General features: G+C 59.5%; 2 protein-coding genes across 3 annotated transcripts in view; both read right to left on the bottom strand.

Annotated features, from left to right (window-relative positions):
* Positions 1-286: 286 nt before the first annotated feature.
* SLC25A1 (solute carrier family 25 member 1) lies at positions 287-3,457 on the bottom strand. Of its 2 annotated transcripts, XM_004442355.3 has the most exons (9): positions 3,302-3,457; positions 2,851-2,958; positions 2,666-2,765; positions 2,450-2,588; positions 1,942-2,026; positions 1,672-1,776; positions 1,363-1,478; positions 1,207-1,280; positions 287-1,002 (listed from the first exon to the last, which is right to left on the bottom strand). In XM_004442355.3, the coding sequence occupies exons 1-9, from the start codon at positions 3,384-3,386 to the stop codon at positions 888-890; spliced, it is 927 nt and encodes a 308-aa protein (XP_004442412.1). In that variant the 5' UTR covers positions 3,387-3,457; the 3' UTR covers positions 287-887. The 2 variants fall into 2 exon arrangements, with proteins under 2 accessions (XP_004442412.1, XP_087279869.1); XM_087423743.1 differs by lacking the exon at positions 1,207-1,280.
* Positions 3,458-4,356: 899 nt separating this feature from the next.
* CLTCL1 (clathrin heavy chain like 1) overlaps positions 4,357-15,262 on the bottom strand; it is a 124,262-nt gene continuing 113,356 nt past the window's right edge. The window contains 7 exon segments of the mRNA XM_087423744.1: positions 4,357-4,655; positions 5,473-5,551; positions 8,783-9,004; positions 12,261-12,358; positions 12,361-12,430; positions 12,713-12,823; positions 13,193-13,324. Coding sequence (XP_087279870.1) covers positions 4,537-4,655; positions 5,473-5,551; positions 8,783-9,004; positions 12,261-12,358; positions 12,361-12,430; positions 12,713-12,823; positions 13,193-13,324 — 831 coding nt within the window. The 3' untranslated portion in view covers positions 4,357-4,536.

Here is a 15,262-nt window from a genome sequence, read left to right as displayed (position 1 = left end):
CCACCAGCTGTCCACCCTACTCAGTGCTGCCTGCCAGCTGACCATACAGGATCTTGCCCACAGGCAACAGGCAAGGCCTGCAGGGAGCCCAGATGTTCCTTGGCCTGGTACCAGGTGTCTCAGGGGGACTGAGACTGTGGCCCCAGCTGGCTCACCCACCAGCCTGCCTGCTGCCCAGCTTCCCTGTCCCCCGGCCAGTGTTTTCAGGTGAAGGGTGGGCCTGCCCCTTGCAGAGGCATGGCCATCATTGCCCATCCATAGATGGGTGCACACAGGGACAGGAGGCTGTGACAGGATCCAGTTTATTCTGCCATGGGAGGGTGGTCCTGAGTGGTAGGTGCCACCCTGTCCCGGGCAGAGGGAGGGCCCGAGGACCAGTTAAGGCCAGTGGCAGGAGAAGCAGGGGGCACACAGCCCCTGGAATGCGGTGAGGCCAGGCTGAGGCCCGGAGGCAGCTATGGTAGGCGGGGCGGGTGCCCCTGCTGGGTGGAAGGCACCAGGCTGGGACCGGGCCCTGGCTACAGGGCCGTGGACCCAGGCCACATGGGCACACTGGGAAATGGGGCATAGGGTCATGTGACACGAAACATGAAACACAGGCACACGGCTCATGAGTAAGCACATGGACAAGTAGGCACAGATTCACAGGCAAGAGGGTCACCCAGCCTCAGCCAGACTCATGGATGCAAAGTGTCACACAGACCACAGAGGTCACACGGCACTATGGGACACGTAAACTTGATGGCCACAAGGGACAGACCCAGGCCACGGAGTGCAAGGGACAGGGGAAGGGGGCCTTTTGGCACGACTGCACTGGAATCGTGAGGAGAGGGCAGTGGGGGCTGGTCTGGAGGTGCCTGGGGGCAGCCCCATGCAGACCCTGGGGCTCAGTCAGTCTTCCACACTTTGTTGAGCAGCTTCACCACCTCATCGTAGATGACGAACACAATGGCCACATCCAGGCAGACCCGGCCCAGGCGGGGGACCGTGCCCTTATAGAATCTGGGGGGAGACAAAATGTGAGAAGGCAGATGAAGGACAGTGCCTCTGGAAACGGGGGGAGGGTCCAAACGTTGCAGGAACAGGGGCCTAAAGATAAGGATTCCCTAGGGGCTGGCTGCGGCTGGCAGGGGGTTTGGAGTGAGGCAGGTGGAAGGCCAGGAAGGGTCTGGGTGGGGACAACAGCCTTGCCCCTCCCCCACTCACGCCTTGAGCCCCTCATTCCTCAGGATCTGCAAGCCGCAGTCCCACGTGTTCCGGTATTTGTGTGCCTCCAGGCCCTGTAGGACACCAGCACACCACAATGCTCAGCAGCCAGCCCCTGTCCCAAGCTCCCATCCATCTTCCTGGCCCCACTCCCACCTGCATCCGGGTCTTGATCACATCCAGGGGAGTGTTCCCAAAGACACTGGCTGCGCCTGCAACAGCTCCGAACACTCCGGTGATCAGCGGGTTCATGGGCTTGTTGGGGTTGTCCCCTAGATGTGGGTGAAGGTTGTGGTCAGAAGGTAATGGGAGGTTAAAAGGGCTGGCTCTGAGGGCTGGGGTGGGGCATGGACCAGGGCATATGAAGGTGGGAGCCCCAGGGGGCGGGGCCCTGGTTGGGAAGCCCAAAGAGGGGGAGCCTAGCCCCAAATGTTTGGAGATGGGGTCTTACAGTCACAGACGTACCTCTGTACCAGTTGCGCAGAGATGTCATGACAAAGAAGCGGATGGCCTGGTTGGATCCCTGCTTCAGGACGGTGGCTGTGAGGCCCTGGTATGTCCCCTTCAGCCCTGGGGGCAGGCAGACGTGAGGCTCACACTGGTGCCTCCCAAGTCCCATCTGGGGATTAGGGGAGCCGCAGGCAGGAGCACCAAAGAAGGAAGGGGAAGTGCAGGTTCTTTCCAGCCTGGCCAAGATCCCTGACCCCACCTGAGGAGGAAGGCCGAGTGGCTCACCTTGTTCCCGCACAATCTCTCTGACTCCATGGAAGAATCCTCTGTATTTGGGGTTGGAGGAGGTCTGGTCATGGATGAACTTCACCTGAGAGAGAGGAAAGCAAGGTGCTGGCCCCAGGCCACCCTGGGAGGGCATACCTGGCCACGTGGCTTGTAGGCCCCAAGTCCAACAAGGTCGGGCCAGGGTTAGAGGTGCACCTCTTCCCCTGGAAACAGGGCCACCCAAGGCTGCCATGGGACACGAGTTCCCAGGAGACAAGAGAGTCTGTCTTACTAAGAAGTCTCTGCAGTTATGTTTGCTATTTCCCACAGTTTAGGCAGCAAACCCATATTATCTTATGTTTTCTGTTTACAAAAGTGTATTTTAAAAACCATAATGACCCTTTCCCGTTGCCTTCAAGACAAAGTCCACCCTCCAGAGGAGGCTCTTTCTGAGGGCCTCCTGCACTCAGCTCCTCAGACAGCTCCTCCTGCACACCTTGCTCCCTCCTGCCGAGACCCTCCCCACCTTGATGGTCTCCATGGGACACACGACCACCACGGCCTCGGCCACGCCGGCGCCCAGGCCGCACAGCAGCCCGCGTGTGCTGTCCAGCCGTCCCTGGGCGTCCCGCATGTGGTTGCTGAGGAACTCGAACATCCCGAACCTGGAGGCAGGAGGCAGCGGGGTGAGAGGGGCTGCTGCCGCCGGGGCTCCCTCCTGCTGCCGCCCCAGCCCCCTCACCTGACTGCCGCCTTGGGGATGGAGCCGTAGAGTAGGGAGCTGAGGCCTCGGTACAGGCCCCGGACACCATGGCTGCGGACAGTCTGCCGTACGCAGTCCCCTGGGGGAAAGCGTGGTCAGCGACGCCCGCCGCGCTCGGGACCCGCTCCCCGAGCGCACCTCCCTCCCGGGCCGCCCCTACTCACCGATGCCCCGGTAGCGCGGGGGGTGAGAGCGCTCGTCCAGCTGCAGCTGCGTCTTCACGTATTCGGTGGGGAAGGTGATGCAAATCTCGATGCCGCCCGCCAGGCCGCCTGCGGGGAGCGAGGACCCAGGCCCTGAAACCCCCTCCCTGCCGCCCCGCCGTCCCGCCCGCTGCCGCCGGCACCCAGGCCCCTCCCCCGCCCCGGACTCTGTCCGGCGCCTGCACCGCGGGGAGGCCTCGCCGGGTCCCCAAGCCCCACCCCAGTTGTTCTGGCGAGGCGCGGAGGGGCGACACGCTGGACGAGCCCCCGCGCGCCGCTGGGGACCAGGGCCGCGCCCCACGCCCGACCCGGAAGTGAGGCGGGGCCTCGGCGTCCCGGGCCCACCCGGAAGCGCGGCGGGGCCGGTGGGGTCGGCGTGGCGCGCCGGGGACCGTATCACGGAGAAGCCCACCTGCCAGGATCGCCTTCCCCGGGTGCGTCAGTTTGGCTTTCCCGGGTGCCGGCGCGGCGGCCGCCAGAGCGCGGGGCGCGTCCATGGCGGGCGCCCGGCGTCGGCCTCGGGTCCGAGCCTTCTGTCTTCGGCGCTCGGTCCGCTGCGGCGGTGGGGGCGGTGGCGGCGGGTTATGGCCCGGGGGGGCGGGGCGGCGGCGTCAGCTCCAGAGCTCCGCCCCGCGTGGTCCGACCCGGGCCCCGCCCCCAGCCCGCCCCATGCCGCCCGGGAAACTGAGGCCGGGGCGGAGCGCGCCGAGGCGGGCGTCGGGGCGGAGACGACGACCCAGCCAATTGCCGAGCCCGGGTCGCCGGAAAACGAAGCGTGGCGAGGCCGGGGGCAGGGTCCTGGGGAGGCGGCGCTGCCACTGGGCCTGGAGCTGGGGGTCAAGGTGCAGTCTCTAAAACCAGCCGGGGCTTCCAGCAGAGTCCGGCCCGGAAAGGAGCCGATCTCGGGGTCTTTGCATCTGCCATGAGCGACAGAAACCCCGGAGATCGGGGGTGGAGAGAGGGGCAGACCTTCCCCGAAACACGTGGGGCTCGCCCCATCCTTGCTGTTTGAGGGCTGTGCGGTTACCACTCCCCCTAGGGGATTTAGAGCTCGGTGCAGTGCGCACGGTCGGGAAAACACCTTAAATACACCCTGGCTGTACCCCTCTGGCCTGCTTTCCTGGGTAGACGCAGGTCCCCCACCAGCACAAGAGCTCTCAGCAACCTTTTGTCCCCTCCTTCCCACACCAGCACCAAGCAGGGAAGCTTTGCCTTGATAAACCGACTTTAATGTTCATGATCGGGAGGAGGCTCAGCCAGGTTATACCTTCGGTTGGGTCTGCAGAATGGCCTGGAGGGGGCAGCTCTGCCAGTGCAGAGTGAAGAGAGGGTGCCCCTCCCGCCAAGTGTCAGGGGATCCTTGCAGACAGGAACTTCCCAGGAATGCCTGGCTCCAGCCAGAAGGCCTGGAGGTGGGAGCTGACCTCCCAGCACGGCGGCTGGAGCTGGTCTTCTTGGGCAGTCAGTGGCTACGCTGGCCTCCCTGGGCTGTGGAATGGCTCAGAAGCTGCCATCATTGGGCCCCAGCAAAAATAAATAAGGTCCAGGTGTGCCCGCCTCCCATCGGGGTCCTCTGTGCTTCTGGAGTGATGCGCTCCTTGGGGAGGTTAATAACTCGGTAGAGGGGGTGTTGCCACTGAGCACCCACTACACGCTGAAGCCGTACACTGGAGACTGGGTGAAGGCGGGAGTGGAAGCATACCCATACGGGCAGCTGGTAGGGGCTGGCCCTGCAGCAGGGCCTGCTGTCAGCATCAGCTGCTGGCCTACAGAGGGAGAAGCCAAGGGTGAGCAAGGCTCCTGCTGCCCCTAGGTGGCCAGGAGCCCAAGGAGCAGGGTTGCAGACCAGCCCTGACCACCCAGAGGCTGAGGCACGGGAGAGAAGGTGCCTTGAGGAAAGGGCTGTGGGAGCTGCTGTTGTGAGACCAGCCACAAAGGCTGGCCAGGCCTAGAGGGTAAGCTAGTCCCCAAATGGGACACTTGCTTAGCTCAACTGGCTGGGTCTCACTCATGCCCATCAAAATCTAAAAAAACCAGATAGACAAACATTGTGGGTGGGCACAATGACCCCAAGGAGGACACAGCTGGTAGGAGGCTTGAGACCAGGCTCACCTGCTGTGTGCTCACACCACACCCTTAGGCCTCTGTTAGTGCCGCAGTGCACTCCAGGACCCAGCAGCCTCTCTGTGCAGTGGACACCAACCAATCTGTCTACTCAACGGCCATGCCATCCAGGCAGGCTCTTAAGTGCAAGCCAACAACAGCCTGGCTGCCGGGGGGCCAGGCAGGGCAGCACACAGCAGCAGCTCGAAGCTAGGCAGTTGCCAGGCACAAGGAGCAGGCAGGAGCACCCCCACCAGAAGGCAGGTGCCCTCAGACAGGGAGGACAGTGGCCATCCCTTTCCAACATTCCTGGATCACTGACCTTCTCCACAACAGGCAGCCATCGTGATCCTTCTGTCCCCTGCCCTGTTCATTCCCGCCCCGATCTGAAGCCCAGCCAGGGAAGGGTGGTGTGAATCGCCTCCCCTCCCCCTCCCTTCCTAGGTGACAGGGGACTAGGGGCTACGGGATACCACCTACCAAACAGGAGAAGGGAGGGCTCCACTACATGTTCCTCTTGCTTGCGCAGACTCTCTGAGGCATCCACCTGCCTGCAGGTCTGTCCACCTGCAAAGAGGCGAGAGCACATGAGTGCCTGCCTGATAGGCCGAGGGCAGTCTGGGCCTGGAGATGAATGTGGGGCTGGGAGGTAAGCGCACAGCCTCCAGGAGTTAGAGCTGAGGACGGGCACATGGGGCAGATGCTGCACCGGCAGTGACTACCACCCAACTCCAAGAGAAAGTGAAGCCTCTGTAACCAGGTGGAGATGGAGTGCCCAGAGGGGCCCTGGTGAACCCCAGCTGCTGTTCTAGCCCAGTGTTTTCCACGTGGGCACGTGGCCACCATGAGCAGTAGCCAGTGACCACCGGATGTGAGTGTGGCATGGATCACAGGGCCGAGTCCTCCTCTGGACACAGGGACACTGCCAAGACAATGTAGCACTTCCTGCTTCCAGCCAGTCCAGGCTGCCCACTCCTCCTAAGGAGATGGGGCTTCTGACACCTGGGAGCCTCCACCTGGTAGGGTGGATGTGCCAGCTGCGAGGCGGGGGCCGTGACAGCCATCTGTGGACAAGCTGCTCCTTGCCCTTCCTTGGGGCTTCACCATGCGCTGCCTGCGCCGTGCAGTGCTCACAGGCTGGCACGGACAGGGAGGGAACAGAGTGAGGTTGCCCCATGGGGGCTGCAGGGCGGATAGTACTGTGCTCGCGGGGGCTGCAGCAACTGTACGTCTGGGACCCCCCCAACGAAGCACATGGGCAAGAAAGGAGACACAATTATGTGTACTCAGGTCTGGGAGAGATCAGGCCAGGCACCAGAACCCCATCAGAGAGCCCTGCTGGCCCTGTGCACTCCCCTCTTCTTCCTCCATCAGACCAGGGCTGAGGGGAGAAAGGAGCAGGACAGCCATTGTCGACTCGCAACCTGTCCTCTCTGCCTTCAGCTGGCCGATGCCCAGGGCTGAGGGTTGAGGGCTGAGCTGCGCCCATACCCCCCACTGGGAGAGCTCTGAGGCAGGGGGCTTCTCAGAGGTACGACCCTCAAGCTTCCCAGATGAGTCAAGAGGCCCAGGACCCAGTTTTCCAGTCAGGAAGGGGCTGTGGCTTTCTTGTCTGGGTCCCTCCGCCTCATAGCACTGTGTCCAGTCTGCTGGGCCCTAGCCCAAGTTGAGAACCAGCCCACACCCCACCATAAGCCCCCACCTCTCCCCACCATGACAGGCACTTGGTCTAGTGCTGGCAGAGGCATGTGGGGGCAGCATCAAGGGCAGGTGCTGTGGTAGCCCCTGCCTTCCAGGAGGTGTCTCGGGGTCAGGGTCCTTCTAGCAGGAAGGCAGCTGTAGCCCAAGCACACTGTACCGTCCTGGGTTAGCCGTGTGGCCAAAGTGCTGACCAAGGTGACACAGCTGCCAGGGTGACCTCTGTCATCTGCCACAGAGAGGGAGTGTGCTCCTCCAAGTCCTTGAAGGCCCTCTGGGAGTCCAACCCCTGCAGCAATGAAGGTCTGAGTGGGCTTGAGTTCCTCTTCTGCTAAACCACAGGCCTCGACTCCAGGAAGAGATTCAAGCCACATTCATCCCTCTATGCAGGGGATCAGAACAGACAGACTGCTCCCAGGTTAAGACAACTTAGGGCTAGGAAAAGCAGCCCATCATGGGCAGAGCAGTTTTCGCAGACAAGCTCCATACAACACAGACACTTCTCGCTGCTGTTCACTGTGGTTGATGATTGAGTGTTACAGGGACCCTTGTAAATCCAACCAGCCTAAATCCCCTGGCAGCTCGCAGTGCAGGCCACATGGCCAGGGCTGCCCCTCGCCCACCCCTGGAGAGTCTCAGGAGGCCTCCTGCTCAGATGTGCTGTTCGCATGGGACTCCAGTGGTGCCTCCTGCTGCAGCAGGGCGATGGCCTTGAGTGGCCCCTGGACGGCCCTTGCTGGGATGGGCAGCTCCCAGGAGGCTCTGCAAACAGCAGACAGAGCAAGCCCCTGCAGGCCTAAGCTGGCAGCAATAGAGCCTCCCCCCACTGCCTGTTTCTTCCCTAAGTCCCACGCTAATTATCCGGAGGCCCCTCCCTTCCCTCGCACACTGAAAGAAGACTCAGCCCCTGGCTTCCTGGCATCGTCAGGCCTTCATCTGGCTGGAAGGTGAGGTGTATGGCTGGATGGGCAAGTAGGTGCTGCTGAGTGACAGCCTTTCCTCAGTGTTAGAAACAAACCAGACCAGATGACAAGAGTCTCTGGACAGTGGCTACAGAAAGGGACGTCTAGAGCTTTGACACATAGGGAGAATTGTAAAATCAGACACTGCCACCTGGTTAAACAACTCATCTGCTTGCAAAGAAAGGCAGAGTGGGACACTAGGGATGCCAAATGACATCTGAAGTGGCAGAAGCAATGTGCCGAGACATGAGGATGGCCTCTGGGCCAGGGAGACATGGGTCTGAGCCCCCACTTCACCTGTCAGTGTGGGACCCGAACCCCAGGGTCTGCAGCAGCTGTAGAGGGGACGACCACCTACCTTGTCAAGGGGTTAAAAGATTAAATAGTGTTAATATTCCTACTACATGCTCAGCAAAAGGGGGGTGACCAAGATGGGTTCGCCAACAGCTGCACTCCCAACTCCCCTGGAGGTGTGCTCTGAGGTGGATGACCCACAGCTGTGCGCTGGAGGCTCCATCAGCTGGCACCTCACTGCTCTCACCCCATGAAGCCCCCTGGCAGTGTGTAGGAGAGCTGCTGCAAGGGGAAGTGCTTAGTTCTACCCAGTGCCCCCATGGTGATTTTCTAGAAGAGGCTAACACTTGGCAGAAAACCACTCAAGTATGAAGGCAAGGGGCCGGCTAGGTGGCGCAAGTGGTTAAGTGCCCGTGTTCCGCTGTGGCGGCCTGGGGTTCGCCAGTTCGGATCCCGGGCGCGCACCGACGCACTGCTTGGCAAGCCATGCTGTGGCGGTGTCCCATATAAAGTAGAGGAAGATGGGCCCAGATGTTAGCCTAGGGCCAGTCTTCCTCAGCAAAAAAAAAAAAAAAAAGAGGATGATTGGCAGATGTTAGCACAGGGCTGATCTCCTCACACACACACACACACACACACACACACACACACACACAAAAGTAAAAAAAAAAAAAAAAAAATGAATGAAGGCTAGAGGCCAATCCCAAAGACAGCTGGGGCTGGTTGGGCATTCTGGGTGGCCCCCAATGGGCCACCACAGGGACTCTGCAGACTGGGGCCAGAGTCACAGCTGTGCCATGCGGTGGCCAGGGAGCCACAGCAGGGCCAGTACTTACTTTGCTAAGGTACTCCCTCATCACCTGGATGAAGTAGGGCATGGCCAGGTCCACGAGGTTGTGTCTCCAGGCCAACTCGAGCACCACATCTGGGGGAAGCAGATCGTAGCAGGCGAAGAGAGAGGCTGCAAAGCAATCCTGCTTGCCCTCCTCCAGGAACCACTGCAGCAACTTCTCAGCCAGCTTGGCATCCTGGGACTCTGCAGCGTGCTGCATCGCGTCCTACAACCAAGGCAGATGCACAGCTTGGGCCCACCTTGCCTCATGCCACCTGAGGTACTTTCTGAGCCAAGAAGGCCCTCCCCTTGCCTGCAGAGGAGTCCCTGTGTCTCCGCTGCCTTCTGGTAGGATGAAGTACCACTTCCAGGAAGGCTGCGGAGGGCACCGAACATGGTCCAATCTGCTGAACATACACGGGTGTAGGTGCCCTGGGAAGCAGGGGCTCCGGTCTCAGAGCCAGACTGCATGCAGAGGGAGTGTGTGGCACTGCCCTGGGGGCAGGCATTGAATGGGGATAGTAACAGCACCAGCAGTGCCTGCTGTGAAGGCCAGAGCTGCCGTGTTCGGGCCAAGAGCCAAGGCTATCCTTCCGGACTCAATGTGGAGCGCCTCTGAGGGACATGGTTAGTGCTCAAGAAATAGCGACTTGCCTTTTCTTCCAGACATAAAAAAGTCCCTCAAAATCCCTCATTGCTTTCATACTTGCAAATTTCTTTGTCTAAAACATAATTTAAAAAGTCATACCACACAGTGAGAAGTCATCAGTAAATCAGTGATTTCTATACCCATTCTCCATTTTCTAGCCACAATGGCAAGAACTGAATAACCCAGGTAGCCAGTGCGTGTGTCAGCTCCCTCAGCCTCCACGATAGCCCTTTGCACAGGTATTACCATCACCCCCTTTCAGAGATGAGGAAACTGAGGCTCAAACGCAATCTGGCTGTCCACTAACCACGGCTGCTGCTACGCAGAGACAACTGCTGGCTGCTGTTGTGGTCACTGCTCCTGGTGCCTGCTGGGTCAGCTCTGACACGAGCCTGTGAGGCCTGTTCTAGAGACTCCCACATAGGATCCAACGCCCTGTAAGCCAGCTCTGCAGTGCCCCCTCTTGACCCTCCTTCTAAAAGGAACCTCTCCTGCTTGCTGCTCGGTTTGCCGAGTCCCACCTCATGCTCACGCTGTTCCTATGAAGGCACCAGGCCTCTTTTTTTTTTTTTTTGGCCAAAGTCAGCTGAGACAAGTGAAAGCTTCAGTGCGGTCACTGCTTGTCACTCTCCCTGCCATGTCCTCCAGTCCAGCTGGGCCCACCTTCGGCTGGCTTGTCTTCAACCTGCGCCTAAAGGTGGGCACTTCCCTCCCTCCACAGGCCTTGGGGATTATCTTACAAACTCTCGCAGCCTCAACTGCCATCACCAGAAAGTGGACGTTTCCAGAACACTTGTGCTCCAACTGCCCCCTGGCAGCGTCCTAGACGACTCAGGTACAATGAGCCCCACAGGTGACCTCTCAGTCTGTGCCCTCCTCCTGCGGCCTGGAACCAAGCTCAAGTCTGAGATTCTCTCACGCGTTCCCACCCTTGTCACCATACCCTCCCTGTGTCACTATCAGATCATCTCTCTACCTCACCCCCATCCCTCCACTTCCCTCCCAAACCACTGCTCCTACCAGAGCCCTGCTCCAGCCCCTTGCCCTGATTCACCGTCACCCCAGGGCCTGTGACTTCACCTCCACAGGCTTCTGTTCTTCACTCCTGGGCACGAGGGGCCCATGTGTTTCTTGCCTAAGCACACACCTGTGTGTGGGCCCCCCAGCCCTCACCCAATCACGTCCCAACACCTTCCCTCATGTCCTGCCTGATCCACTGTTCCTCAGCAGTCTCAGCCTTCCACACGCAGTCCCGGCCCCCTCTGCTCAGCTGTCCTCCCAGGTAAAGCGTGTATACCACAAGGTGGTCACCCCTGACGGCCGGCTGCTCACGATGCTTTTACACTCCACCTCTGCAATCTGGAAAGTATACTTCTTGCTGCTCCACGACTGTCCCAGGAGCCATCAGTGGCCACTCACCACCCTGGGGTGGCATGCTGTCACCACCCATTCTCCTGGGACTTCCACCCAGGGCAGCTGACACGTGTGTGTGTATTGGGGGGGCAGTTGGTGGCCTGTGCATCATGGGCTCTTTAGTGCCTCCACCTACTAGACGTAGCACTACACCCCCAGCTGTGACAACCAATGTCCCCTGGGGGTCAGAGTCACCCTGGCTGAGAACCACTGCACTGGAAAGTATGCCAACTACTTTCTGCCTGTGACTTTGTCCTTCTAGATGCTCTTCCTGGAGCACGTCACTCTGGGTGGGATCGCTGGTTGGAAGAGGATGGATGCCCCTGTCAGTGCCCACAGCACCAAGTGCTCACTCACCCACTGCTCGAGTGGCCAGGAGCCGGTGCATTCAAGACCCTGACATGTACCACAGCAGGATAGGGTGGCTGTGACATGCCAGCCAGGAGTGGCTTCCCTCCGGTGTGTCGGAGCCCTGCTGCTACCTCCTAAGGCCAGCACCTGAGCACTCTGATGTGCAGTCTCAGAGCTTCTGTGGCAATTTCTCTCAGCTCCCTCTGCAAGGGCCCTGTCAGCACCCCAGAAAGGACCACGAACATGGTCACTAAGGGCAAGGAGTCCCAAAATGGAGGCAACAACTGGGAGTGAAGCTTGACGTGGCCCTGATATCAGTGGTCTCGGGCCTCAGCCCACATGCTGTTAGAGGGAAGCACCTGTGCTGGGCAGAGGCTGGCAGCAGTGTGTGTCCTGGGAAGGTAGTCAGGAATGCCAAGGACAGCTCTGGGAGTAACACCCTTAGGTCAAGCTCATGGCCTGTGGAGGGGCTCCCGGGGGCTCCTGGCACATGGAACCCTTGGAAATCAGCTCAGCCGTGCAGCATATTACCACAAGGGCCCTTTTGTGCAACTGCACTTTACCCTACTGGGAAGACGCCGAGGCCAGGTAGAGCAACAGCGATGCCTCAGGGCCTGAGAGCTCTCAGACAGCCCACTCTGACTCGCAGTTGCCTGGATCTGGACCTGGACCCAAGGATGGTGCTGAGCCACCGCTCAACGGCAGAAACAAATATTTTGAACATGATCTTAAGTGTTTTTATTCCCCAAATCTTGATAGAAAGTAAAGCAGGTGCCCAGTGAACACTGCCACACTGCTTAGGGAGAGTGAACCTCACAAATAACTGCTGAGAAAAGAATCAACTCCACAAGAGCAAATCTTTTGATCCAAATAATTTTTAAAAGGCGCTATGTTAACGATAGAAAACGATTCTCCAGATTGCTCCCAACTCTCATCCCATGTTGTAAAAACGCTCCCCTCTTAACACACCCTTTCCCTCCACCCAAGAGGGCCTCTTGGCGGGGCTTGTGATCTACCCATCCCACAAAGCAATGGGAAGCACACGTGGGCGGGGCATGGGGACACTGACCTGGTAGAGACGGTCCTTCTTGCAGAGCTCCACGCTCTGGACCCACTGGCTGTTGCCCTTGTACAGACCAGCGGCAATGCGCCTGAACTCAATCAGTGGTGCTTCTCTAACCGCTGTGCCAGGGCGATGCTGTTAAAGTTATCATAGGCGTCGACAGATGCTCTCAAACCCTAGGAGGACATGGCCTTTCCGTGGGTCAGGGACACACCAGGCACGCAGAAATTACTTAGTGGGGGTTTCTGCCGCTACGGCCTCAGAAAGGCTCCTGCCCGTCTACTGGTGGTGCCCTGTGGGGCCCATACTCCCTCCTGTGCAAGGGCAGCCTGCTGGGAACACACTGGTGTGTGTAGAGAGGGGCTCTCCAGATCCTGAGCGCCTAAGGCTGGCTGCAGGGGTCCCTGGGCACGGGAGGAGGGGCCGCCCTCTGATAGGACTCCTCTCCCCACACTCACCTAATAATCCTCCTCTTCTGTCAGCAGGTGGTTGAGCGCCTCATTCACACTCTTGTTGTTGTGGCCCTGGACTGACCACAGGTAAGGCTTCACCAGTGGCAGCTGGCCTGCCTGATGTCAGGAGAACGGTCAGGGCACTCAGACAAGTTGTCAGGGGATCACTGGGCTGGGGGCCCTTGATGCACTGACAGGCCGGTGCGTATGGCCCAGCTCCAGGTCTCCTTCTGGACACCTAGAACTGACAGGCCCTACGCGCGCTCACGCAAAAAGGGCAGCTCGGGTTACTCGGCAGACACCAATTTCACCTGCGGACATTCTGGCTGGAATGCAAAACTGTATCTGAAACCTAAAGTAACTTGATACATTTAATCTTTAAATTGGCTGGGGATCAATTTCAAATACGATTTATTAAGGTACTACCACTTAGATGACCTTAGCCCGTCACGCGCTTCTCTGGCCCCAGGGCTCTGGCTGACTCACTTTTGAAAAGAAGCCAACAGTCCCGGTGTGGTCCAGCCGGGGCGCCAGCACAAGCAACAGGTCGTTGATGAGCAGAGATTTGTAATCCAAATAGAACTGCGAGGCTTTATAGAAGAGTTCCACGTTGGCGACCTGCGGGTGGGGGCCGAGCTGAGGGTCAGCCCCTGCCCTTCGGCCCCACTCACCTGCCTCAGATGCTGCACACTCCACTGTGCCTCCTTCTGATTTTTGCTCAGATGTACTTCATTAGTGAGGCCGGCCGTGACCGCCCCTCACAAGTCTGAGCCCCCTCTCCTGACATCCCCCTTTCCTGTCTCTGCGAGACATTCTTTTCCTCAGCACTTGCCACTCGATGACCTAAGAGGCAGACCTTTGTTTCCTGCCTCACCCCGGTATCTGACATGGGGTCGACACTCAGCCAGTGTCTGCTGAGAGAATGAACGAGGGGTAATAAGCCAGAATACACCCAAACACCAAAAGATAGTTTTACCTAAGCAAGATTCCCCTAACCCTCCTTGCAAAGCTCAGCCTGAGCCGTAAGCAAATCCATTAACACGTTCTATTACATCCCCACTGCTCTCTGGCAAGATGCCGTGGTGCTCAGACGGGCAGCCCTGGTCAGCAGAGAAGGGCTGAGCTGCTCCGGGCTGACCCTGTGCCCACGGGAAGGCTGTCCTCCCAGGCTTGCTGACTGCAGGGCCTGGCATTTAGAGGACAGCAAGGCAGTTCTTGCCCTCCAGAAGGACATGTGTGAGGCTGGCGGTGATAAGCGTGTCCACAGGAGGGTGCAGAGGTCCAGGAGTGCGCAAAGGGTGCACTGTGACGCTAAAGCCATGCTGGGAGGAGGGGGTGGGCGCAGTGCGAGCCCTCCAGCCACGCTGGGTTCAGGTGAGCCGGCCACAACGTGGGGCCCAGTGACGTCTGCAGATGGAAAGGCGAAGGAACGGGACCGTCCACAGCCTTGGTGGTTACTATACTCGCACCAGTTACTGACAGCTTTACTCTCCTCTCTACTCCCCGACTCAGATGTGTCCCTCTCAGACCACACCACTCACTGTCACCACAGATTCTGACCTAGATCAGCCGTGGGGTCCCTAGCGCCCGCCCCGTGGACGCAGAGGAGAGCGGTGACCCTTGCTGTGGGCACAGTTGCATCAGAGCTCTGGAACCTGCTGTTCTTCCAGGCTGGCCCTTTGACTCAGCAGTATGGGGCCGGATCAGGGTCTCCAGCCAGACCAGACGTCTAACAAGCAGAAGGGCCTGTTGGCACATAAGGTGGGGTCGAGGGGTATGGGCACTGGGGCTGGAGTTCACCTTCCGTGGAGAGCTGCCTCGTTTAAGCCCCACTGGCAGGCCTCCTGCTAACAACACTTGTAGGAGGACTATGGGACGAGACAGGATCGTGTGAAAGGACAAGCCGTTCTCTCTGAGGCTCTCCGCAGGTGTGCAGTGCACCCCGGGGGAGGCCCTGGCCCTCTGCACGGCAGAAGAACTGGCAGAGGTGGTAGTTGGCTGGCTCCCGCCAGGGCACACAGGACCATGTGCTTTGCCAGCCTTCTGAACACGTCTGTGCGGGCTTCTTCACTAAAGCATGGCCAGAGTGCCCGTGTCCCTCCAGGTGGACAGCTCAAGATAGAGCCTGACTTGCCACGCTCCCTTCCCAGTGCTGCGGTGATCGTGGGGCTGGACAAGAGCTGGCCCAGCCCCTCTGGGTAGGTGTGTCCATGGACATGTGTTGTGTTGGGCTGAGCTGTTCATCTAGAGGCACCTGGTGCCCTCAGGATGCAGCGGTTTCACGGCCCTCTGGAGCAACTGCTGCTCCCGCTGGGGCACTGGCATCTGCGCAGCACCCTCCTCTGGAGCCATGTACTGGGACAGCAGCACCAGCAAGGCCTTGCCCACCTGCACAGCTGGTAAGGACGGCCATCCCCAAGCCCGTGGCACACATGTTGAGCACCTCGTCTCCACAGAGCCCCGGGCCCGGGGACATGGCATTATCTCTGCTTTGCAGAAGAGAAAACCAAGGCTCAGAGGTTCTGTCATGAGCTCAAGTGTGATCAGCCCGAGTGC

This window comes from Ceratotherium simum, chromosome 35, assembly GCF_057802395.1.
Source record: "Ceratotherium simum simum isolate JZ-2026a chromosome 35, ASM5780239v1, whole genome shotgun sequence".
Classification (NCBI taxonomy): domain Eukaryota; kingdom Metazoa; phylum Chordata; class Mammalia; order Perissodactyla; family Rhinocerotidae; genus Ceratotherium; species Ceratotherium simum.
This window is presented reverse-complemented; position numbering and strand designations above follow the sequence as displayed.